Source organism: Gorilla gorilla, chromosome 13, assembly GCF_029281585.2.
Source record: "Gorilla gorilla gorilla isolate KB3781 chromosome 13, NHGRI_mGorGor1-v2.1_pri, whole genome shotgun sequence".
Lineage (NCBI taxonomy): Eukaryota > Metazoa > Chordata > Mammalia > Primates > Hominidae > Gorilla > Gorilla gorilla.
Window position 1 is genome coordinate 97,897,177 of NC_073237.2, and position 25,946 is coordinate 97,923,122.

Below are 25,946 nucleotides of genomic sequence, written 5' to 3' on the forward strand. Positions count from 1 at the left end.
CTGCCACAGGAGGACATCTCTAGACTTCGCAGGAAGCTGGAGACCACAAAGAAACCAGACAATGTACCCAAGTGTGATGAGATTCTGATGGAAGAGATTAAGGATTACAAGGTTAGAAAAAATGCCTCAGTGATTTGTTTTTTGTCAAAGCTTTAAGTGGCCTAATAGACTGGGAGAATAATTTGCATGATGGTAACCAGAGAATGGTTTATTTTGGAGGTTGGGGGGAAATGATGCTCTTTTTTTAGTGCCTTGTGGGTTTTCTTCTTGGTTGTGTAGTATATGAGAGCCATTTGGATCATAAACTTTCATGGTTGTTCAAACTCTGACATCTTTTCTTTTTAGGCACGCTTGACCTGTCCGTGCTGTAACATGCGTAAAAAGGATGCTGTTCTTACTAAGTGTTTTCACGTCTTCTGCTTTGAGTGTGTGAAGACACGCTATGACACCCGCCAGCGCAAATGTCCCAAGTGTAATGCTGCTTTTGGTGCCAATGATTTTCATCGAATCTACATTGGTTGATCTAAGTCAAGAGAAGAAGAGGAGCTTAGTCAGGAACTTATTCATTAACCACCAAACCTCTACCTCTTCTCTCCTTGACTGTCACCTGTAGGACAGTTTATCAGTCAACTACCTTTCCTCCAGACTTTACTTCCAGGCTCTCCTCTTCAATAGCTGGATGACTTTTGCAGAAAGGACTGGTAAATACAAGCCTTGGGTTTCAGAATGAATTAGAAACAAATAACTCTTACTGTTTTCCCTCCTAGCTTTGTTTATTTTGTGCTTTTAGACTTTTCAGTGTTTTCTTTTTCCAGCCCACTGTATAAACTTGGATTGTCCATTCCTCCTGAAGAAATCAAGTTGGTATTTTTGATGTGGAAAAGGGAACAAAAGTGGAAACATGGCTACTTTTGGGGAGTGATATTTTAAAAAATAAGTTGTCTATGGGCACAAAGTTTTCTTCATTTGTGTAGCAAACTTCTTGTGAATGTGGATTACAAAATGGTATAATTGTGCTACTTCTCCCCTGGGTGGTTTGCAGCCCTAATGAAATTATGTCTAGGATGATTCAGTCTGTTTCCCATTTACTAGCAGAGTAACTCGTTAAGATCAGCTGGCTTTCTTGTTAAAGTTATTTAAGTTTTGAATGCTCTACTACTTCAAGTCTTTAAATTTCTTGAGACTAGAATAATTTTAAATAATATGACCCTTTGTCTTCTAATGAAATAAAGATTGAAGAGGTTGAGTCAGGACTGAGCTGGTGAAGAAATCTTGTGGGTGTTCTGGAAATTTGATACGGAGAGAACTTGGTGAGCTATGAATTACTCTCAGTCTCCTTTTTACAGGGTTGTTGTGATCCCTCTTTTCCAGAAAATTCTGTGGAATGTTTCTGTAGGACTTTGTTCTCCACAAGCTTGAATTAAAGCAGGATTCAGTTTGCATTTGTGTTTATGGTTTTTCTTTGAAACTTTTGTCTTTATTATTACAAGTTGATTTTATATCTGCTGTTATAGAATTAAATTTTCTTGCATGGAAATAATCAGGTTAAGAGGTTGGTCTTGTTTAGAGTATTTAGATCTTTGCTTAATTGAAGCACTTTTCTCCCAATTCTTTTATTGAGTCTATTCTATGGAGAAATTATACCTAAAAGATTAATTTATTTGACTACTCAGTTATCTTTCATAGTTCATTAGGTGGGGTAAGAGACTATAATTTGTTTTTTGGGGGAGCATATTGCTGCCTCTAGCTTTAGGGTGAGAGTTCTTGCATTATGTGCTGGTGGTTTTTTTTTTTTTTTTTTTTTTTTGAGATGGAGTTTTGCTCTTGTCACCCAGGCTGGAGTGCAGTGGCACAATCTTGGCTTACTGCCACCTCCGCCTCCTGGGTCCAAGCAATTCTCCTGCCTCAGCCTCCCGAGTAGCTGGGATTACAGGTGCTCACCACCATGTCCAGCTAATTTTTGCATTTTTAGCAGAGATGGGGTTTTACCATGTTGGCCAGGCTGGTCTCAAACTCCTGACTTCAGGTGATCCACCTTCCTTGGCCTCCCAAAGTGTTTTGATTACAGATGTGAGCCACCATGCCCAGCTGCATTATGTTTTATAATAACCAGCAAACCAGAGGTTTCATAAATCTCTGGCAAGGGGTTGTGTAAAATGGATCCTTCTTGATCACCACCTGTCCTAGAAGACAGGTAAGAGCAAATTCTGTGTCTTTTTGTGGTCACTAGCTATAATCAGCAGGATTTGCACTGAATTCCACAAAGTCATGTGGTATGAATTAAGCAATGAGTCTAATTGGAGAATCTTACTAGGTCGTCAAGAGAGGTCATGGGTCCCTTGATCCCCCTGCTCAGCAAACACCCCCACCCCCACAGAACCATCATGACAGGATTAGCTCCTGCTTCTGGACACAGTGAGTTTTCATTTAGTAATAGGACACTTTCCCCTTGCTTCTTGCTCTTCTTATAGGGTAAGCTTGAGCATAACTTTGTTGGTTGGGTGCAGATATACTGCTTGGTCAACAGGTGGTTTGGGCTTGGCTGTTGGCTGTTTGTGACAATTGGCTGAGAAAGCCAGCTGCCCAGCACCAGGGGACCATAGGGCCTGTGGAATGTTGTGGAGGAAACCACTAGCCTCATGGGAAGTTGGATTTAGAGGAAGTTCCTCTAGTTGAGATGAGCAGGGAGCCCCTGATCCCAACCGGCTTGAGGTCCTGGCAACACAAGTTGAGCTCTCACAGTCATTTTCAGATAACAACCAAAAATGATGGTGATTTTTTGGCAGTTGGCTTCTCTCACTACAGAAGAGGTCAATGAATGCGCTTTAGGAATACTCCCAAACTGCATACCAAATTTTATTTGTATTGTATGTACATTATTCATAGCTTTTTTGGATCCTAGTTAGCAATCACAGCCCTTGATCCATATGAACTTTAAAGGGTAGTTTCTTTAAGGTAATGCTTATAAATGCCAATTTCAAAGATTATTATAGAAGTCCTAGAGGCTTCTCATTTCTTAAAAACACTTCAGGCTGGGTGCAGTGGCTCATGCCTATAATCCCAGCAGTTTGGGAGGCTGAGACAGGAGGATTGCTTGAGCCCAGGAGTTTGAGACCAGCCCAGGCAACATAGGGAGACCCCGTCTCTACAAAAAATTTCAAAAATTAGCTGGCTGTGGTGGTGCACACCTGTAGTCCCAGCTACTTGGGAGACTGCAGCGGGAGGATAGCTTGAGCACCGGAGGTTAAGGCTGCTGTGAGCTGTGATTATGCCATGCACTCCAGCCTGGGTGACACAGTGAGACCCTGTCTCAAAAACAAACAAAAACCATTTCAGATTTTGTAGGGATGGTCTCTCTCTCTCTTTTTTCTTTCTTTCATTGTTACCTTGGAAATTTCTTAGTGACTTTGACCAAAGTCAGGTGTGCTCTGAGGCATGCATAACTACATGGCTTGGATCTTACCTTCTTACTTACTATAGGGATCTTTTTCAAAGGTATTGAGCTGTTTCTGCAATTGTTTTCTTACATGAAGTTCCATTGCAATTCCTTTTCCTTTTTCTCTGTCCAGATCCGTAGGCTTCCTTGTTCTTCAAGGGCCGGAATTTGATGCACATAGTTTAATGTACATGCCACTAGAGTGATGACTGTGATTTGATTTTGTGAAGATTCTAGACAATAAATAATCATCAGTCTTCTAAACCTACTAGGATGGTGATGCTTACACTTGCCGGAAGCATATGCTGCTCTCATCTTTATTCCCATTGTCATTTGCTAGGATGTGGAATGCCTTTACATATTGTTCTTTGAAGATTTATCTGAGGACTGCCAGATAAACCCATGTCCCAGTGGATCTGCAGAAAAGTTTTGATTAGTCATTATTGCAGAAGTCTGCTTTTCTGATGATAAGACAGATACACTGAGATTAGTAGAAAAATGGTGGATTATGTGTAGGTTGGATTGGGTTTGCACAATAGGAAACCCATGGCATAGAAATACTTACAAATTTTCTAGATCTTAAAGTTTGGAAATACTTAAAAGTTGTCCTATCAGAAAGAATGAGCTTTACCTTCTGGGATTCCTGCCCATGTTTGGTCTGTTCCAAATGTTAGCTATTAAGGTCTTACTTATAGCCTACTTCACAATTACTAAAGGACATGAAAAGGACAATGTCTTAACAGTCTAATCCCTAATATCTAGCAGAGGCACATAGTAGTCAGTAAAGTTTTTCATGATTAAATTAATTCTGCTTCATGGTTCTGCTGCCAGATCTTCAGAAGTCTGCTTTACTGGGCCAATGTGTGATTCAAACCTTATTACTCTTTCTTTTTTTCACCCCCTAAGTAGAAACAATCTTTTCCCATATATCGAAGTAACCCTTCAAATTTGTATTATCCAAAAATATATGACTACAGTTTTAATTTATTTTGTGGCAATAAAAGGAATTATTATGAATTCTAAAACTAACACTTCTGTAGTGGCAGCCCATGAGACTGCTGAGTCTCATGTAGCTGAGACTTCACTTACTGCAAGGCACACGTGATGACCACTACGCTACGGAAACCTGCATAAAAGCTTCATTTATTGTAAGTTAACCTTTTTTTTTTTTTTGAGGGAAGCTATGTTCACATTAATATAATAATAATATGCTCTGAGGATATTAGAGCTGAAAGGGAACTCAGACCATGTCCTTATTTTAGAAGTGAGGAAATAGGTTCCAGGGCCACTCAGGTTAGCCACAGGATTGAAATGCTACTATGAGAACTCCATTGTTCTTTTATCCCAATCGGAGACCTGTACTAATAGAGTACATGTCATCAGGTAGATAATAAGTGAAAATACTTTCTGAGTCATTTTGAAGTCTTCTAAAGACTTACATATACCTACTATACTTATCCTTGATCATTCTAATCTAACTAGACTCTTTGCCAGGCCCTGGATTAGAACTACATTTTGTTTCTGAATTCACTGAGTTCCTTTAGCACCTTGTCGTAGAGTAGAATTGAATCAAGGGATCTTAGATTTCTTCCTGCTCTCCCAATCATATGCATTTGCTGAGTGCTTATTGTGATTCCAGGCATTGTGTTAAATATATTTCTCATGAAGTCCGACTTGCCTGCATATGGCGCTGCTACTTATTAGCAAGTTACTTCATGTCTCTATGCTTCAGTTTCTTCATCTATAAAATAATAACTACATCATAGGGTTGTATGGAGGATGAAATGAATCATCGTACAGGAGACATTCAGCACAGCGCCTGGCATCTAGTAAATGCTCAGCAAATGCTAACTTCTATAATTGTTGAGCAAATAAATTGATAGATCAACTTTCGTTTCCACCTACATTTTCTTATTTCTAGGGAAAAAAACAAAGCAAAACAAAACACTGACATCCTCCCTGAAATCTAAGACACATGTTTATAGATGTCTGTCTGTCTCTAGTCTGCCTGTCCTGGTAAATGATGTCATGGCCAACTCATTCCAAAACTTCAAAAAGTTAACTTTATCTGCTCACTGTCCTACAACTAAAATGCATGTGAGTGACATCCAGCTCCACCTGGTGGTGAGGATCCTGTTCTTTTACTAGTTGTCTCTTCAGCTTAAAATCCTTTAGTGGTTCCTGTAGTCTTCAGGACACAAATCCAATTTAGCACAAGTGATCTTGCCTCTGCTTTTCTCTTTCCAGTTCATATAGTTTGTCATCCACCTTAAGCTGTGTGTTTCTGTTATATTAAATGATTTGAAGGTCCCAGTTTCTTGATTGCCATGGTTTCCCTAATCTGGAATTTCGTACATGCTTTCTTTTACTTTAGTTGCCTGTTACCCTCCACCGAGTCTCTTCACCTCACACACCTGCACCCACATGCACACATACACACAGTGTTTTCTTTGCTCCAATAGTACCCGATGTGCATTTCCTTATTAGAGTACACACCATAAAATGTCAGTTTGTGTCCTTTCATTACACTGAGCTCTATGGGATCAGAATCTGCTGTTTTTATCTGTCTGTTTTCCAGCAACTAGCCCCAATGCCTGGGTACAAATAGGCATCCAAAATATGAATGATTGAGTAATGCAAAAGCATCCTTAGGTAAGTAGGTAGTTGAATTAAGTTATAGTGGATTTACATTTTCATGAGATTTGATTGTTTCTCTTCGGAAAGAATGTGTGTGAAGAAGGCAGCAGGCTAGCAGATTCATGAAGGCAAATTTGCCTGCAGCTAAAACTGCTTGGGTTATCAGAAACTGCCAGTATGTCTGGGACCGCAGGGCTGCTGCTGATTTGTAACTGTGTTTGCATCAATTCTTGGTTGGGCTAGAAAGCAGAAAGAAAAGATGCTGAAATGCTATTTTTATGAGACATAGGTATTACAGTGTTGAGTTAAATGGACCATGAAGGTGCAGTTACAATATCCGCTTCCCTCTCTGTTCTGTGGAGCTAGGGGCCAGGCCGAGGCATGGGAAAGAAGCAATAAGGCAGAAAGACTAAAAGGGGATTCAAGGAAGAATAGAAAATTGTGAGGCAGTGACCGGAATCCTGTATGGTTGTACTAATCTCTGTTACTATTACTAGTTCTGCAACCTTGGGCAAGTTACATAGTTTCTCTGACTCTTGTTTTTTTATCTGTAAACTGGAGGTCTCATTTACCTACTTAAGACTACATCTATAGTGCCTATCTTGTGGGGTTGTTAAGATTAAATGAGATCATGGTTTATAATAAGTACCCAATATATGTTAGTTGTTACAGTATTACCTGTTTATAGGTTGTAAAAACGTCAGATTGAGGGTGGGTGTGGTGGCTCATGCCTGTAATCCCCACACTTTGGGAGGCTGAGGTGGGTGGATCACGAGGTAAGGAGATCGATACCATCCTGGCCAACATGGTGAAACTCCGTCTCTACTAAAATACAAAAAATTAGCCGGACATGGTGGCGGGCGCCTGTAGTCCCAGTTACTCGGATGGGAGGCTGAGGCAGGAGAATCACTTGAACCTGGGAGGCAGAGGTTGCAGTGAGCCAAGATCATGCCACTGCACTCCAGCCTGGTGACAGAGCAAGACTCCGTCTCAAAAAAAAAAAAAAAAAAAGGTCATAAGTTAGGGACCATACCTATCTTCTTCACTATTGTGTCTCCAGCACTTGGCACGTACATGGAAGCTGTTTAGCAAATGTTTGTCGAATTACTAATAAGGGTGATCAGTACAGGATTTTAGAGACCTCTGAACTTGTGCTTTTTCCTAGAATGTCTATCTCAGATGAAGCCATTTCAGTTCTACTTCATGATGCCTGAGCTCTGAGATTTCTCAGCATATCTTGTGTTTCTTCTTTGGACTATAGCAAGGAAATAAGCATAAATCATAGCATTAATGGGTCTCCTGTTAAGAAGGAACTGGTATCATGTCAACATTTGAATCCCCAAAGACAAAGCCAGCAGTACATCCAAAAGTGAAGTTTCTATCTGAACATTTATTCCACAGTCATAGAAACTGAAGATGGAAAAGACCTGAGGACATCTAATCCATCCATGTGGTTGTACAAGAAAAGTGGCTGGAGCAAAACAGCCCGTTCACTTCATGCTCACAAGACAGCATTTCCGTTCTTCCTGGAGCGGAGCGATTGCAAACACATTAAAATGAAGACACAATGCAAATACTCTTCACAAACCTTAAGAAAATACTTATAAATACATTATTTTCATAAAATGATTAGTAACTAAAAAAAAGTGAGGGAATCCTGGATTAGATGGATAGTTTAGGTGGGTAAAGAAAGGAATAACTAAACAGTATAGATAGTAAAGTAGTATTAATGCCTAGAAAGCAATTTCTGAAGAACTGGATGGGTTTTCTGTTTTTCCTATCAAAAATATGAGCTGGGAGAAAAAGAGGCTCTAAAGTAGTTTCTTTCCCCTTTATTCTTTACCCACACCAAGGAAGTGCTTAACTTGCTCTAAGGCTCTAACAGACACAGCACCAACACTGAGAAGTCTGTTACCCAGATGATAAGGTCTGTTCTACTTGGCACTTGCTCTGCTTACCACTTTTCTGGCTGGAAGGGAAGCAGCAGCTCTTGATAGGGTTTGTGCAATAGCAAGATTCATGAATAGCAGAGAGTCATCTCCAGGCACATTAAAGACCTCGACTGCTTGGGTCCCTGTGGCTGCCTCACTTGGCTGTCCTGGTTATTCTTCCAATTTGTTTTTAAATTTTGGGAGATTCCCCTTTCTCCTCCACCTGGAAGCATACACACTCTGGGGCCTTTATTATTCTTATTTACACGAACCAGGTAGCTATATCTGTTCCAGCTCATCTGAGCATGTTTTATCATGTGCTTCCTGTGCCAGAAAAGCAAGGTAGCATCCCTTATCTCTTTCTTCTTTACCAGAATACCACCCTCTATCTGAAGGCTTCTGATCTTTGTGATTTTTTTGAGCCTCAAAGGAGTTGAAAGAACAGAGGCAGAGCTGAACGGAAAGGAGGTTTCCAAGGACCCACCATTTCATGACATCATTTTACAAAACACAATATACTGTTTCACAAATTGCAAAACACTGTTCAGTTACTACCAATAAAAATAACCATTGCTACTTAACATGAAGACTGCTTCATTTCACCACAAGCAATTATGGTTTTTCTTTATTCAGAACATAGAGGCATTTCAAGCAATGTTGATGGCAGTAAGCCTGCTGTCAGCCCCTGCTGCTGCTTGCTGCATCCTGGCCAGTGTTTTGGCCAGGTAGTTCCTCCAAAGATGTTTGAGGAGCGTGCATTGGTCATCTACTTTGTGGATAGGCAGGGCGATCTGGCATGTGATCACCACTGCTCAGAATGCCTCACTGGAGAAGCTTAAGGTAAACCCGATATACAAAAATTCAGACTTACAAAACAGATACATTAAGGGATAATTAATTGCATTACAAAAGGGTGCTTTACTTTACAAAAGAATTCACTTCTGGGTTCCCTTAAACAGCCAGCTTCTCAAATACAGTCAGAATATGAGCTGAGTTACAAAAATGTCCATGTACATTAGGAGCATGGCTGTAATGTGGATTGAGGTACACCTGTACGTCAGCCTTCCGGGCTGCACAGATGTTCAGGGGCACGCAGAGCATGGTGGCAGAGTCTCCAGCATTCTTAGCTGGTACAAGTGGGTGGGATGGCTAAGGGGCAAAATCTTCCAAAGGCAGTTGCAACGTACTTCTGGGCCTGGGGTGAGAACGTGAGGGGATGGGGTGTTTCAACACAGAATTGTCCTTTTGTGTTTTCAGGGCTCACCTGTTTCCTCATTATTGAACTGTTTCATCTGTGGATTTGGTGACCTCTAACTTTAGAGCCCTCCCACATCCGTATCAGTATCTCTGAGCCTCCCTCCACTCCAGGGTTTTCTCAGCCAATTAATCACTAGGTGTTATCTAACTACAGCTTAAGTTGTTATTCCCTGGGTGACTGGGTAGATTTTGGTGGAAATGCAGACATTTCATCCAGTAGTAGAGGGAGAAGTTTTGTGACTGAGACACCTTTCCAGTGATCTCCAGCTGTAAAAGAGGAAAGTGCTTGGCACAGCTCCTGAACTTATTATAGGCATTCAAATTGGTTGGGGGTGGAACAATGAGTCCTGAGAAGATAAATCAAGTAATTGATAAATAAGGAAGTCTTGTCCTAAATGGTGCCCAGGGGTGGGGGTGAGGATGTTGAAGGAGAGTCAGCAGATGTGTGCTAAAATTATTAAAAAACAAAACAAAACAAAACTTCTCAAACAGGTTTTCTCTTCATGCTTCTCCTCCTGCCTGTGGGCAGCCAAACTTCCAGAATGGTGTTTCTAGAAAAGTAATTTTTAGACCACCTGTGTCAGTCACTTGGGGGTGTTGGTTAACAGTAGGTTTCTGAGCTCACCTCCAGACCTCCACCCCCAACCCCATAATCTCAGGAGAAGGGTCTTCGCAATCCGCACTCTGATGAGTTCTCTACTAGATGACTCTTATCTACATTGACATTTGAGAACTGACCCGTATTCCTTTCCCTTGCTGCCTAAACTTGATATGCTGAGAAAGTGGCACCTAAGCAGAGGGGAGGTTACTTGTATCAGTCTTTGGGGGGCATTAGATGAGGCTGGAGGATCATTAGAGGGACCAAAACCAGTTCATAGCTCCTCAGAGATGAGTGGGTGTGAGGATGGGGGATTGACTTGATTTTCTATACATATATGCAAAGTGCAGGGCAGATTCCTGAATGGTCGAAGCTTGTAGTGTTCCCAGGCTGGAGGTTTTGGGATTTCTATGCTAAGCGATGGGTGACTGCTGATCTGAAAATGGCCTAGTGTGTGGTGTGTAGAACATTTCACCCACAGTGTCACATATTCCATTATAGGCAATAAGGGATATTCCAGGTCCAACCTAAGGCCACAACCTTGCTTTGCCTTTTTCTCTCTTTTCCTTTATAAAAGGCACACACCATAGTGGAGATGCTTAGTTACATTAGAAGTAGTCTTATTCATTTTTTAGCCAAATTGCCTTTCTGGCCCAGAGCTTTTGTTCTGAAAGCATATGCATTTTTAATGCCTCTGCTGCCTGTCTTCTGTTCCTGCTTACCACATCCTCTCCCCCTTTCACAGTAGGGTGTAAGCATGCTCTTACTAAACAGTCAGGATGGAGTCAGAGATCCAGAACCTTCTCAAAAACATGGCTCTTGCCTGGTCCAATCAATCCTTGACCTTTATGATACTAATGAGTTTATTTTTAAATACCCCAGCCCCAGTGGGAGGTGCTCTGCTCTTACCTGCTCCCCATTCAGAATGTAGGAATCTAGATCAGGGAGTTGTATCAAAAGCTACAACCCTAGATAACCTCGTTCTGTGTTATGATGAAAACCAACAACCCAGTAAGACATAAGTATGAGTAACAATTTTATCTCTTGTTGGTAGTGCAGAGAAAGGGCTAAAAACCAGAAATATTACTGTGGCACCTGGTGAAAAGGTTAACGGGAGCTGGGGTTATCTGGTTATTGACAGATCTCTCACACAGAGCTTACTCCTGACTAAGATTCTTGCTAGAAAAACACTCCTACCCTGGAGACCTAGGGAGTGAACTTGAGAGGAGCTGCTGCTGCACTTTAGGCGAGGGAGAGCAGACTTGACCTCTAAGAAGACCTAGACCTCAGCTTCCCCACACCTTTGTCGATAGTTACAAAAGAGCATTACAAAGTGTCTCAAGGGCTCAGAGGAAGGTCAGGAACTGAGAAAGGGAAGCAGTGTGGTCACCTAGGACTCACAAGTCCGACTTGTCTTTTGATACTCCTCCAGCTCCGTTTTCCTGCTCACAGCCAACTGCAGCTCCTGACGGATCACCTGAATCTGTTTCTCGAGCTCTGAGAGTTCCTGCATCACTGAGTTCCGAGATACATTTAGGGAGTCTGCTTTCCCATTGGTGGTCAGCGAGGCAGGGAGCTCTCTTCTCCTTGGAGGGAGGGGGATGTCCTGGTGGATCCGGATGCCCAGCTGGTTTTGTCCTTCCTCATCACTAAAGTTGTATTTTCGTCGGTTGTCATGACACAGATTGGAAGTATTCCATATGGTGAGCTGACGGGGTCCCACATTAGACCTAGGAAACAGAGAAATTTTATATTTACTTTCCATTCTGCAGCTCTCAAGGTGCTGTCTTCATCTGTTAGCCATTTCCTGTGTCAATAATATGGAGCTGGGTGTGCATTTAGAGATGAAGTAACAAAGCCATGGACAGACTACCTGCTAGGGTGTCATGGGGCAATAAAGAGTCATGAACATACAAAAGTTCAGGTCCCATGCTGCTCTGAAACTGGAATTGGATATCATTTGAAGGGATGATAGGACAGGGTATGGCACATTTTTTTTTTTTTTTTTTTTTTTTTTTTTTTTTTTTTTTGCGAACAACCTCAGGTGGCTTTTAATTTCCTTTCTGCAAGGGAAGCTCAGAAACTAGCCGCACCTTGAAACATTTGATGATTTGAAAGATGATGCTTTAATAAAAGCAAAATCTATTTATTCACTTGTTGGGTTCTGAGCATCAGCCTGCTGACAGATCTCATAACATGGCTCATCCTTAGTCTCACAGGACCATCCTGATGTTTACTACTTGATTTTGGGGAGAAAAAAAGCATATAAGCCACAGGTCTCAGCAAAGTGTTTCTTACTATAGGGATGATTTTTATGTGATTTGAGAATGACAGGTCAGGTCCGATGCTTAAAAAAATCCCGAGAAAGCCCTCAGTTTCTTGCTGGGATAATGAAAGTCATATGGAAAGCAATTTGCAATCCTGTTTTAGGCTTGCATCGTATCACCTACTACCATCATGGAGAGATGGCTATAGACAGCATGAGAATTATTGCCAAATAGTCACAGGGGAAGGCTGATCCTGTTTCTGAAATACACTTTGATACTTATGAGATAAGGAGAGTTTCTCACTACAAGAATGGATTAGAGCCCTAAGCAGCATAGCTGCTGATTTTTTCCACCATAGGAGAAGAAGCAGGAGGAGGAGTAAGAGGGTTATGACAACTTTTGCAATCTACCACAGGACAAAACTGAATAGAAACACCCTACCAAGCCATTGTGTTTTTGTTCCCATTCATGTAACTGAATTGACTTTTTTCCTGGACTCTTACTTGCCAGGAGAAGGGGACAATCTGGAAGGAGAAGGGGAAAGAGAAGAATAATAAAGTCTTTATGTAAAAGTGGCCATAAACCTTCTTTTCTCCTTTCATTTATGCCCTCTGTAATGTGACTTTGCAGCTTGTACCTATGCTGAATCTGCTTTCCTCCCCGCTTCAGTTAGGAGTGTTCTCACAACTTGTTTTGGGCAACAGAAAGTGGCAGACGTATCAGAGTGGCAGTTCCAAGCCTAAACTTTTAAGAAGTCTTGCACATTTCCACTCTCTTGGAACCCTGCTGCTGCAATGTGAACAAGTCCAGAATGGCCTGCTGCATGATGGTAGACCATATGGAGCGAATCCTCAGGCTTCCCAGTTGACCAGCTGAGGCCATCATAGACCAGACAGCCCTTAGCTGCTTTCCCCATCCCCCAAAGTTGGCTACAGACATATGAGCAAACCCAGCCAAATTCAGCCAAGTCTGGCTCAGATCAGCAAACTGCACAGTTGATCCATGAATTAGTAAGCAACTTGCTGTTGTTTAAAACATTAAGTATTGGGATGATTTATCACATAGCAAAGACCAAATTATACATGACCCAAGCCATTGAAACACACACTCCAAACCACCCTGTGGTTCTTTAACATGCCTCGTAGTCTAAGTTTTATATAAATGAGCAGAGGGTACCAGAGCTCAGTTTTCTTGTATCCTGGGCTGGGTAAAAGTTCTGTAATGAACCCACTTATAGCTCCGTTGGCTTTAGACCTGAGTCAGAGAGGAGATGTGATTTTCCTTCTAGCTTTATAATTCCCTTTAATTTTTTTCTTCAAATCTTTTCCTATTGAATTTGAATAATCTTAAAGTAATCTTGGTTGTGCTGTTATGTAGTTTGTAATTTTTGTGTGTCTTGGGGTGAGAGGAAAGGGAAAACAGGGGTGGCGTGTATTGATTGGGAACCCAGTGAGATGAAAGATAGACCAAAACCTTATGTGAAATCACATGTTGAATAAACCCAGGGCTATATATAAATCATCTCTTGCAATATGTACCTTATTTTCTTTGCATTAAATGAAAAAGGGACGATACCTACTTCCATATCATGGCCCAAAATTTCTCCAAGCATTTCCTCAAACCCATGTTAATAATTCATTCATTTATCTATTTGCTCTTTTATTTGTTCAGTAAATATGGAGCACAGAGGAGGGATGTCAAGTTGTAGCATGCATGAGCATTTGCATAGATATACTTCCAAGAGAAGAGAGGGAGAGCATTCTAATGCCCTACAATGGTTCATAGCAGGGAAAACCTGAGAGTAGAGCATCTACACATTTTCTTCGACTGTCTAGACAGCCACAGTGATAAGGTAAGTAAAGATAGCTGGACTGGTCTTCTCCAGAGCTTTGTATATCTATCTGGTAATATAATATAGAAGAATAAACAAATGCTGGACTTTGTGCCAAATTCTAGTTGCTAGTATCACCAGGCGTCTGATATTTGATGTGGGTACCTATGAGTGCAAGGTGACAAAATGCTGAGTGTGAGACTCAGTGTCTACTTGGAAAAAATAACCCAAGGCTGGTGTTATACTCCTAGCCTCGATAACATTTAGGCTTTGCTTTGATTCAAGCCTTCGTCAGTCTTAGAGTGTTAACGTGAGCAGTGAGTGAGCTGTATTTAACACTAAAAATGGGTAAAATAGGCTTCCCTGGAGCAATTATGTAACACTGAGGTTCAATACTCCACTGGACTATTCCAAAGAGACATGACGGCTATGGTACGCCAAACACTCATTGTGTTTGACAGGTTGCTAATGTTGGGTTGTATAGAAGTAGGCACAGGAAATGTGAGCCCAAGCTAATCCATGAACACCTGTTCTCCTTAGATCCTCAAAATAAGGGGTTCAGGAAGGGAGTCTGCCAAGAAAACTGGGTAAGTTGCATCAAAAGACACAAATGGTTTTCAATTTATGTGAGAAAGATGTGAATATGAATCATATCACAGTTGGAGATGGGATCATTGGGCTTCCTGTTTCTATTATAGCTGGAAAACAAATATTTTTTCATTGTAAGATGATACATTTGCTGCTATGTCTTCTTGTGTTACTGTTATTAAAAATTTATGTTAAAAATAGAAAAAATAGATGTAACATGTCATGGAACAGCTGTGACTGGACTAGTATACAGCTTGTCACTAACAGACTTGCAATATGATGCAGGAATACCACAGACTGAGAGAGGTGGGGAGAGTGCTCATTGACTGGAAAGAGATACTTCAAGAGATAAAGGAAATGATTCCGACAAGCTAGATGGAGACTGCATAGAAGGGGACTGCAGCAGTCCCAGAGGAGATACAAACAAAAAGAATCCTGTTTTCCATCCCTTTTTCTTCTGTTATGATGAGAGGTGTGCCCTCATCTGAGGCCTCTGGGCGTACGAAAGAATCAGTAGGGTTGCCTTAGGCAGCAGGCAGCAGAGACTAGCCAGGAACCAGACCCAAGTGCTTCTGACATCTTTAGTCACCATGAAATAGGGAACGGTCATCCACAGCCTGGTGTGGTGAGAGTGAAGAGCTTCGATTTTCAGATGTCATTAATGCATTTAATGTTTGTTATTTCCTATTAATAAGATGCTCTTTGCTAGGGAGTTTGTAGAAAAGTGCCAGGAAATGAATTAGGCATGACATGCCTGTTTTGTATTTCCAATACTCTGTTCCTAGGAATGCTAGAAAGGAGTAGGGAGTGGAAATATGCCAAAAAGACAGTAAAACATGGAATTAATTGCCTGCGGTATTCATTAATTCTTACATGTATTTTGTACATAATAATAGCTAATATTTATTAGGCATTTCCTCTCATTCAGAGATGTACATGTATGATCTTATTTAATCTTTATAACAACTCTAGGAATTAGGTACTGTTTTTATCTCTACTTTACAAATGAGGAACTTGAGGTGCAGAGAGATTAAATAAGTGACTTACACAAAGTAACACATATCATAAGTCTTGGAGACAGGATTTGGATCCAGGGTTGATCCTAGAGTCCATGACTACACTTCTAACCATGACAGTATATTGTGTACACTGCATTTTAGTGTCCATATACATTTTTTATTTTATGTTTTATTTCCCTCTATTTATACTGATTCTTTTGATAAATTGCCCTGATTTGATCTGAATAATTATACAGTTAGATCTCTAAAGATTATTTTACAAATATACAGACAGTTGCCATTGGCCCCTTCTTACCTCTTTTCCACACGTTTGGTCTTGAAATGCTGCTGCTTTTCCTCTACAAATGATGTATTTATTGCTCTGTGTAATCTCTGATGGAGAAAACAGATTCGCAGGTAGAAATTATGAGAAACACATAGGTCAGGGAACAAAGAACCACTTGAGATGTAACAGTATATGTAGTCGTTACAAACCTTGACCTCTTTAAACAAATTCCAGAAATGCCTAAAAATAGATCAACATTCAGCCTCAAATCTCAAGAGAACAAAAATTCTAATTAGAGGTTATTATTCCACCTGGAGAAACAAAAAAGTGTTCTGATGGAAAGCTCAGTATTATAAAATGGTATGTGATATAAGGAGGCACAATCATAACTAATGTGTAGCAAAAGGCCTTCAATAATTGCTAAAGATGAGTAAAAAGTATACAATTATTGACAACAAAAACAAAGAAGGGAAGGAGGACTCTTGAGAATTAAGTTAATCATATTAGCATACAATAAGGAAGATCTGCGGAGTTCTCCTAGAAGACCAGATACTTCCCAGGATAAAAGTAGGAAGAACAGGGTTCAACTGTAACCAAACCAATGATAGTAACCTATCTAGAAAAAAAAAAAAAAGTGTTACCAAAGTGAGGAGTTTAGTATGAGGGTATATGAATACATGAATAGGGTAAATGCAGAAGTGACAGCCTCCCTGCTGGGAGGTAATCCATGGTACACTGGAGGGCAGGAGGTGGTCTCACCACAGGAGAGGCCAGGATGGCTCATCCAGCCTTGCTGTGGTCAAGTGAAACCACTCCCTTTGTTAGAGTTCTTCCATCATTATGAAGCCTTCTGACTATATTTTGGGTCTCCATGCCAGTTTCATTCAGGGAGAGATGTGCAAATGAGTGTGCTTGAGTCACCAGTCTGCTTGACAGTTTGAGTTCTCCCTGTAAATCAGTGTGTTGATGTCTAGGTAACAGGAGAGAACTGTGGCCTTGTGAAGCTTGGCCTTGACCCCAGTGGGTCTCAAACCTCTCTGGACCAGGGAAAAAGCAGAGAGAACAGGGGCAAGTGGGGTCACTTAAAGGGGACCAGGGACTTTAAACTCACGTAATAGGTTTCAATTTTGGCAAGAAAAGAACCTAGGAAATAAATCTTTCACACCATCTTTTCAGACTGTCACTATTAAGTGAAACCTGGTTTAAAAAGTTCTATTTCTTCTATTATGAACAACAGTGGAGGGTTATAGGAAAGGAAGGAGCACTGTGGGATGCCTTAATTTAAGGGAAAAGTGAATTAATGGGATAGAGAGAATTCCTTCTGCTCTAATGAGAGTGCCTACCCCACCCTTGTTATTGTGGTAACATAACTTAGTAGTCTGACATAGGGCTCTGGATCCTCCCATCACTAGGAATTCTACAGTTTAATATTGGAGCAAGACACCTGTGGCACTCACCTGGCTGGTGTGGAGCCAGTATTGCAGCTTGGATTTGTTTTTGATTCGTGGTAGCAGCAGCCTGTATACTATGTGCTCACCAATGGTGGTCAAAATGGACAGACCAAATCCAATGCACAGCAGCACAAAGAGTCCAGAGAAGTGTTTGATGCCCATTTGCAAAGTCTGTGACAGAACAGGAAAGAAAAGGCTGTGAATACAATGATATACCTGGCCCAATGCTTGTGTACTCTTTGGTTTTCAGATGGATATTCATTTTTTCTGGACTCAAGGAAAGCTGGAGACTATTTCTCCCTGTGTGTTCTGTGACCTTCATTATACGTCATGAAAGAAATTCAGCCAGGGTTGGACTGAGGGCTGCCGAGGAGCACCCAATGCCTAGAGGGTGAGAAATAAAAATAAAATTAAAAGCCCTCCAACCGACTGAACGAACTTTGTCTTGTCCATGGGGACCCCGAAGAAACCTTAAAAACTGAGTTCCTGGCCTTGATTGGATGGGAGGTCTGTCATGCCTCAGTTGTCCCTTCCTTATTAACCTTTAGCCATAATTCTTTCTTAAGAAGTAAGCAAGAGCTAGCTCTGGAAAACAAGAAACCGATAACTCATTGCTTTATCACCTTTAGCTAATCATCTAAGGCCATAACCAGATTCTCCCTCCCTCTTTGCAGTTTCAGTGTGACAGCTCACCAGTTTCCCAATGCACCCTTCCTAAAAATTGACCACAATCTCCAGATGGTTTTGGCCAACTTGTGGGGGATGCATAGTGAGGGTTTTCATGTCCTCTGCTTCACATTTGGACATCAGAAGACCAAAATCTCCACCCTCGGGTCATGCTAACACCACCATTTTTTGAACATGGGCCCAGGAAGAGGCATGAAGCTCAACTGCACATGTGCATGTATCTCTTTTCATAAATATTTATGACTCCTCCTATAGCTTACTCAATACTTATACTTAGCCACCCCACTCAGCATAAATTCCTGTTCCCTTTTTACCCCTCCCTTGAAGTGCTTGCTCTCAGCTTCTGCTGAGGCTATGCTTCCCATTCTGCAGGATGGCTGGCCTGCTGGCTGCAACCCTTTATGAGAACTAAAGATCTCCTGGCCAAATTTATGAAGCTCATGATTCTTCAGTTGACAGGCGCTATTCGTATGTTAATCCACTGTGCAAATGGCCCCTGGAGTTGTGCCAAGGCCCTGGGTCTGGACCACCTTATGGTCTCTTAGAGATTGAGAGAGAGAGAGATAGAGAATTGAAACAATTTAATATACCTGGTAGCTATCAAGGAAAGAACGTCCCTCAGGGAAGAGAATGAGTAGATTTAAGGGGAAAAAGATGGTGAGTTCAGTAACTTTGGAATTTGGATCTGGTAGGGAACATGGAAATCATCTAGTTCATTTACAGAGGAGGGAAGTGAGACCAGAGAAGTGTAGTAAACCGAGCCAAGCCACAAAAAAGGCATAGAAGAGAAAGAGAAGGAACCTAATGATATTTATTGGTTGCTTACTTTCTGCCAAGTGTTTTACATTAAAATAGATATATAACGTCTATTTTATAACTAAGGAAAGTGGAGTTACTGCAGCTTTTAAGTGGCAAAGTTGGTCTTTCAGTCTATTTCTGTTCAGCTCCAAAGCCTGGGCTCTTTCTGCTCTACTGCTATACACCAAAACAGCAGCAGTTAGAGCAACAATAGTAGTTACAATAAATATCTGTGGCCAGCACTTTGCTAAGTGATTTGTGTAGATTAAGAAAACCCTGACATGTACTCTAAAACAGCCATTATTTAGCCATTGACATCAATGACAAGAGTCAATCCTGTAGAAGTAAAAATACTTAATATATTGAGTTAATACTAGGTGCCAGGCACTCTTCTGTGTATCATGGGATGGAGATAGAAGGGAGTTATATCTTTCCTTTTAAACAGCTTGAGTCTTGGGAGAAAACAAACATATACCGCCATGATACATTTGATCCATGCTTCCTGGGATTTGTGGGGAAGCTGGTTCATGAGATAACATTTGAATAAGACAGGCAGGATGGGGAGGTTGGGTGGGGAAACTGAACATACTAACCTGAGGGTAGCATAAACAAAGGAAAAAAGACATGACTTTCCTGGACAGTGGTATAGTGTTGTGAAACTGACTGCTGTGGCTGAAGGAAGAGTATACAAGGCATGAATAGTGCCATAGTTTGAATGTATATGTCCCTCTCCAACTCATATGTTTAAATCTAAACTCCAAGGGTTGGTATTAAGAGCCCTTATGAAGGGGTGAGTGCCCTTATAAAAGGGCTTGAGGAAGCTAGCTAGTACCTTTTGTTGCCCTTCCAGCCTTTCACCATGTGAGGACACATCATTTGTCCCCTGTGGAGGACAAGCAACAAGATGCCATCTTGGAAGCAGAGACTGGGCCCTTACTAAAACAGTAAACTTGGTGGTGCTTTGATCTTGAACTTCCAGCCTCCAGAACTGTGGGGAATACACTTCTCTTCTTTATAAAGTACCCAGTCTCGGGTATTTTGTTATAATGGCACACATGGACAAAGATATGCAGTGAGAGAGAAACAGGGCCATACTAGGCAAATCCTCAGATGCCGTACTAAGGAGCCTGGGTGTTATCCCTTTGCTGGAAGCTTTTGGTCATCATTATCATTTATAATTATTTAGCATTGAATATGTGTAAGGCACAATTCTGAGCACTTTATCAGTGTAGCAACTTGCCTTATCTTTATGACAATTTATAAGGTAAATACTGGTATAATCTCCATTTTATAAGTGAAGAAACTGAGCAACAAAGAAGTTCAATAACTTGTCCAAGGTCACATAGCTCGTGAAGGTTAGAGCTGGGATTCAAACCCATGCCGTCTGTTTTCAGAGCCCACAGTTTTCACTGACTCATTTGTCTGATGTGAATGATCCTCCCATTCTCTTTAAAGGTTTTCCTTTCATTCTCCCCACCTCTCTCCACCTCTATGCTGGAGAAACAGCCGGCCAGGCATGATTCAGCCATAGGGTGCATAGGGAAGTCTATCTGGGGGTCAGGACTCAGAAGAAAAGGTCGGAGATTTCAGGCTGTGTTGGAGCCTAGCTCAGGAAATCTCTTTCCCTCCATGCCAGTACTGCAGGCTGTGAATCAAAGACCAGTGTTAGGGTCCCTAGAAAAGAAAAGACTAGAGCTGAGCAGGGGCTCGGAGACTGGCACAAGGCAGGAAAATTGGGCAGATGACTTGGGAATGCAGGCCGAAGCCCAGCCCTACGAAACAAGGAATGCTGGTCTGGGAAAGGGTTTGGTAGGGAAGCACATTGGACCCCAAGGGCTTCAGAGGTACTAGGGATTTTCCTGGGACATCTCTGTGTGCAAATGGTGACTAGTTATGTAAACCTGACATGCAGAAAGTACATACAAATGTGTCTGAAAATAGTCCTTGACCTAGACCTATTTTAATGTGTACAGGATATGGCTATAATATGAAGGATTCAGTGAGTTATTGCTGTGGATTAAGAACAGACTGGGGGAATTTAGTTTGGACTGTAACATCATCAAACATTCAGTTAAACTCTGAGCAGATGGGCCCTGCTTTTTTATAAGACACTGCCAAGATGAGGAGGAAAGATGTAACTTGCAGTGAGTCATCTTGCCTTTATGGACATGACTCCCTCTGTTTCCTTGTGCATAACAATGATTAGTCTTATTTTTCTCTTAGTACCTCAATAACAAATAGGCCGTATTGTTTATATTATACATTTTTTTCTTTAAACTTCTGTTGTTTATACCCACATGCTGATAGACTAACAGAAGTATTGTTTTTAAATTTGGCATTTAATACATATGCCAGATAAAATATACCTGTATTATGATCTTATAATTACCCTGTAAGTTAAGTGTTATTATCCTTATTTCACATTTGAGAAAGCAGAGGTTCATAGGGGTTAATAACCTTACTTACCCAAGATCATGCAAGCTACTAAGTCGGGATCCAGGCTGCGGATCCAGGACTGTCTGATGCCAAAGCCTGCAATGCTTCTGAAACAATCGCCATTTATAGGTATCCTTTTCTAGTTGAATCCTCACTATTCGCTATAACAACTATCACCATTTTTTACTTAAAACTCACATTGGAGTGGAAAATCCACTATCATCTGCCTGTGAACACCAGAGAAAATGTTTCAATTGTGTCTGAGTCTGAGTGACAAGACATACAGCTGCCTTTGTAATTCAGCGGTTCCTCCCCTAGGATCACATTGTTTAAATGTGCTATGCATATGTGCATCTTCCCCATATTATCAAGTGAAAACTTTCTTTCTAGTAAAAAACTGCTCAACTTGATACTCATTATTGGTCAGAGGAAGAAAAGAAGGAGTTATGAATATTCAATATCAAATATTTAAAATACACTCAGGTGATGCAGACAAAATGATAATTGCAGCTGCAAGTGACTTGAGTGGTAGCACATTCAGAAATGCAAGCAGAAGTCCAGTCTCATGCTGTCAAGAGCCATGTAAATGAATGCAAAAAGAATGCAAACAAACTTATGTTTTGAGGTTGTTGTTTTTTCCCCCTTTATCCCATTGCTTCAGCTGCAGCTTCATTTGCTAGCTCATAGCCACACACTTCCAGAGACTCAAGGGCCAGGGAGAGAAGGCTGTCACAGGATTGATTGATTTGATTGGATTTTTTTGAGACAGAGTCTCACTCTGAGGCTCATACTAGAGTGCAATGGCACAGTCTTGACTCACTGCAACCTCTGCCTCCCGGGTTCAAGCAATTCTCATGCCTCAGCCTCCCAAGTAGCTGGGATTACAGGCGTGTGTTACCACACCTAGCTATTTTTTGTATTTTTAGTAGAGACAAGGTTTCACCATATTAGCCAGGCTTGAACTCTCCACCTTAGGTAATCTGCCCGCCTCAGCCTCCCAAATTGCTGGGAATGCAGGTGTGAGCCACTGCACCTGGCTAGTCCCAGGATTGAGCCAGGGACAAATCTCAGGCATTTATTGCTCCACTTGGTCCTTCACAAACTTACTCTAGCCCACCCCATCTCACTTAGGCAACTCTTTAACTAGTAAGTAATCATTCAAAAAATTGCCTTGCTCTAAAGGTTATTTATATTCATTATGTTTCTTTAGCATTTTATTGTTAATTTATATTAGTATATATTTACTACACTGTGAAGAAAAAACATAGTTTGTATCTGATACTGTACTCTGCATGTTGCATCGAGGAATACCAACAAATTATGCACTATACAACTAATGTTTTAAATGCTTTATGTTATGCAGAAATTCTTGGTAGATTGTCACATATCCATACATTGTGCATTAGATATTAAATGTCTATAGGTGTCTAAGAGTGTTTTAGCGAATTTAGGGAAACTGCTTGCGATTTTTGGATGAAATAGGAATACTTTATTATTTTTTCCATTTGAAATAATGGAAAGGGCTTCCACCATCTATAAATTTACTAGCCAACACATTTCTAGGAATGGACCAAATTCAGATAAAAGGAGATGTTTGTACTATCACAGGTGTGGTCTCTGACCAGATCAGTAACGTGTATAGGATAAGATTATAAACTTTGTTGTTGCCCAAACCCTGCTTTGTATTTTGTTCAGATGTCGTCACTTGAAACATCTGACAGCTGGCTCGATTAGTGACTAGTTCTCAAGTGTCCAGCAAGAAATGCAGATAAAGTGTTTCACTCATCATTTGTTTTCGATGTTACTAATCAAGATCTATGCAGCTAATCCTTCCTTGTGCCCATTCCACACCTCCCAGCACATAGCAACCACCTGATTTCTCTGGTTTTCTAGAGTGTTGTCTATACTCATTGCTTCTAATTCCTTTTCTTCCATTCTCCCTTAGACCCTCTTCAATCAGACTTTTGTCCCCTCCCATCACCTGTCAAACAATTCCTGTAAAAGTAAAAAATGGCCTCCATATTGCCAAATCTAATGGTCAGTTTTCACCTTATTCATGTATTGGCAGCTTGGACGCCATTGATTACTCCACCTTCTTTGGTATAGTTTCTTAACTTTGTTTTTGTGATACTTCTTTCTCTTTGTTGTACCTTAGTCTCTTTTGCTTTTCTTCTTCATCTTTCTGACTGTAAACATAGGCATGTTTTCAGTTTTTCAGCTACACTCATGTTCTCATTCAGAGTCAGCTTTAAATACCACCCAGATGTCAATGACTCCCAAGAGTTGGGGGCTTTTCTGTCCTAACTTCCTACTCTGCCTCTTTACTTAGGTAATGAACAGACATTTCAAAGATAACACATTAAAAGCAAACTCCTAATTTTCCCTCTGAAACCTGCTGCTTACACAGTCTTTCTCCTCACAATGAACCTCCATCCTTGCCATGACACAGGGAAAAAAAACCTTAGAACCACCTTTGATTCCTGTCTTTCTCTAGCATCCCATTACCCTGTGTATCTGCAAATATGGTGGAACCGACCTTCAAAGTATATCCAGAATTCAACATCCCACCACCTCCACCAACCACCCTGATCCAAGCCACCATCCCCTCTCACCTCACCTAGATTATTGAGACAGCCTCCTAGTTGTTTTCCCTAACCCCTTCTGTCTTCTTCACAGCAGTGAGAATGACTGTCATGTCACTCCTGTGCCCAATGCCTGGTCGTGGTTTTCTGTCTCTTGCAGAGTAAATTCAGAGTTCTTGCAATGGGCTACGAGGCCTCACAAGATCTATTTCCTCATATCCTTCTTCTCTCTCACTGGTTGACTTTGCTCAGCCACTTGGGCTTCCTTATTGTTCCTTAAATCTATTGAGCAACTTGCCACTTGAGGGTCTTTTCATTTTCTGTTCGTGCCTGTAAACTCTTCTGCCAGGAATCAATATTGCTCCTTCCCTCACTTTCTTTAGGTTTCTTCTCAAATGTCACCTATCCATGAAGTTTACCCTAATCACTGTGCTTAAAAAGGCAAATTCTCTTCCCCCTTCCATCCTCTTTCAGATACAATCTATCTCTCTTACTTTGCTTTATTTCTCTCTTGACATAGTATGTGTTTATTTGTTTATTGCCTATTTCCCCAGCAAAGTAGAATGTAAGCTACAGGAGGGCAGCACTTTTGTCCATTTTGCTCGATACATACTCTTAATCGTTTAGAACAGCGCCCAGCACTGTGAATATTTTTTAAATGAATGAATGAAAGCGTATGAAAACTAGGATTTTTTGTATAAAATAAATTTGCATAATTTCCCCCACCCCCAATCCCAAACAGTCTCATTATATCACAGAAGCTTCCTAGAACAGTTCTTTAAGAGAGAAGGGTGGAGATGGACATTCTCAATTAAAAGGAGAGGAAACAAGGCCCAGTTTTGCTAGCCTGACCTGATCATGCTAATATTCACCAATCTAGGGATCTACTGTTGAAACTGGGACAAAAAATTTTTTAAATTACTGAAGTAAAACATTGGAAACTGAATGCAAAAATTTCAGGAGGAATGTATTGATTTTGTTTTCTTAGGATCCTTTCTTTGGGGAACTGCCCTCTTCCTGCTTCATGTGGTTTTGGTGTATCTACCAATCACGGACTCCCTGCTCCCTGTTCACCAGGCAAAGCATGAGACTCAAGGCCAGCCAATGTGAATCTGAAACAGAAACACTGGATATCAAAGGTGTTTGGAGATGAGTCATTTCCAATGTCAGTGCCCCAAAGACATAGTCCCCTAGTTCCTGCACTGGCATCCTTGGAGTGCTGTGGTTTGAGGCTTCATCTGTCACTCTCTTACTTCAAAACATTGAGCTTTCCCGTTATTCTTTTGATAGGTTTTTGCTTAAGTTTAAAAATCTGTTGCAGCTAGGCGCAGTGGCTCACGCCTGTAATCCTAGCACTTTGGGAGGCCGAGGCAAGTGGATCACCTGAGGTCAGGAGTTCGAGACCAGCCTGATCAACATGGTGAAACCCTGTCTCCACTAAAAATACAAAAATTAGCCAAGCATGGTGGCAGGTGCCTGTAGTTCCAGCTACTCGGGAGGCTGAGGCAGGAGAATTGCTTGAATCTGGGAGGCAGAGGCTGCAGTGAGCTGAAATTGCACCACTGCAATCCAGCCTGGGCAACAGAGCGAGACTCCATCTCAAAAAAAAAAAAAAAAATCTGTTGCTTGCAACCAAATAATCTGATTCAATATATGTACTGTTTAAAGGATTAAGGTCCTCTAGCTCCGAGGTGTGAATATAACTTCTTTTGAGATAGACCGTATCCTGACGCAGATCTCAGAAATGAACAGGTGGAGCCTGTTTTAGGAAGTCTTCTTTGACAGGGTAAGGCTGTGTTGCTTTTGCCTGTCTCCAGCAGCCTAGTATATAGTAAGTTCCATAAAAAATAAAAAGCACATGTCTGAAAAGTAACTTAATTACATTTACTCTGACATTCCCTATTAAATATTTTTCCCCAGAGCAAAATGACTGCAAGAACCTGGGAAAATAATTGTATTTTTCAGTAACCTAATGCACTAAGCTTTGTATCATCTCCTCTCTGGATCTGCACAGCCAAATGCTGATGTTCAAAAATTTTTTTCCTTAATAAGAGAGCTGGTGGCAGGGGGAGAAATAATGATTTTAATGAGAGGTAAGGAAAAGAAAAAGGCTGCGGTGCTTCTGAAATATGGATGACTCATAGATGCTTGGAAGCAGGACAA

The 25,946-nt window shown here is 41.0% G+C and overlaps 2 protein-coding genes across 7 annotated transcripts in view; one reads left to right on the forward strand and one right to left on the reverse strand.

Moving 5' to 3' along the window:
- RNF20 (ring finger protein 20) overlaps positions 1-1,442 on the forward strand; it is a 78,225-nt gene extending 76,783 nt beyond the window's left edge. For all 6 annotated transcript variants that reach the window (XM_063696627.1, XM_063696628.1, XM_004048376.5 and 3 more), the window contains 2 exons: positions 10-111; positions 346-1,442. In XM_063696627.1, the coding sequence (XP_063552697.1) occupies positions 10-111; positions 346-522 (279 nt within the window). In that variant the 3' untranslated portion in view covers positions 523-1,442. The remainder of the gene's footprint in view (positions 1-9; positions 112-345) is intronic.
- Positions 1,443-1,818: 376 nt separating this feature from the next.
- Positions 1,819-25,946, reverse strand: part of GRIN3A (glutamate ionotropic receptor NMDA type subunit 3A) — a 179,848-nt gene continuing 155,720 nt past the window's right edge. The window contains exons 7-9 of the mRNA XM_004048377.5: positions 17,287-17,451; positions 15,860-15,936; positions 1,819-11,589 (exon numbers count right to left, since the gene is read on the reverse strand). Coding sequence (XP_004048425.4) covers positions 11,250-11,589; positions 15,860-15,936; positions 17,287-17,451 — 582 coding nt within the window. The 3' untranslated portion in view covers positions 1,819-11,249. The remainder of the gene's footprint in view (positions 11,590-15,859; positions 15,937-17,286; positions 17,452-25,946) is intronic.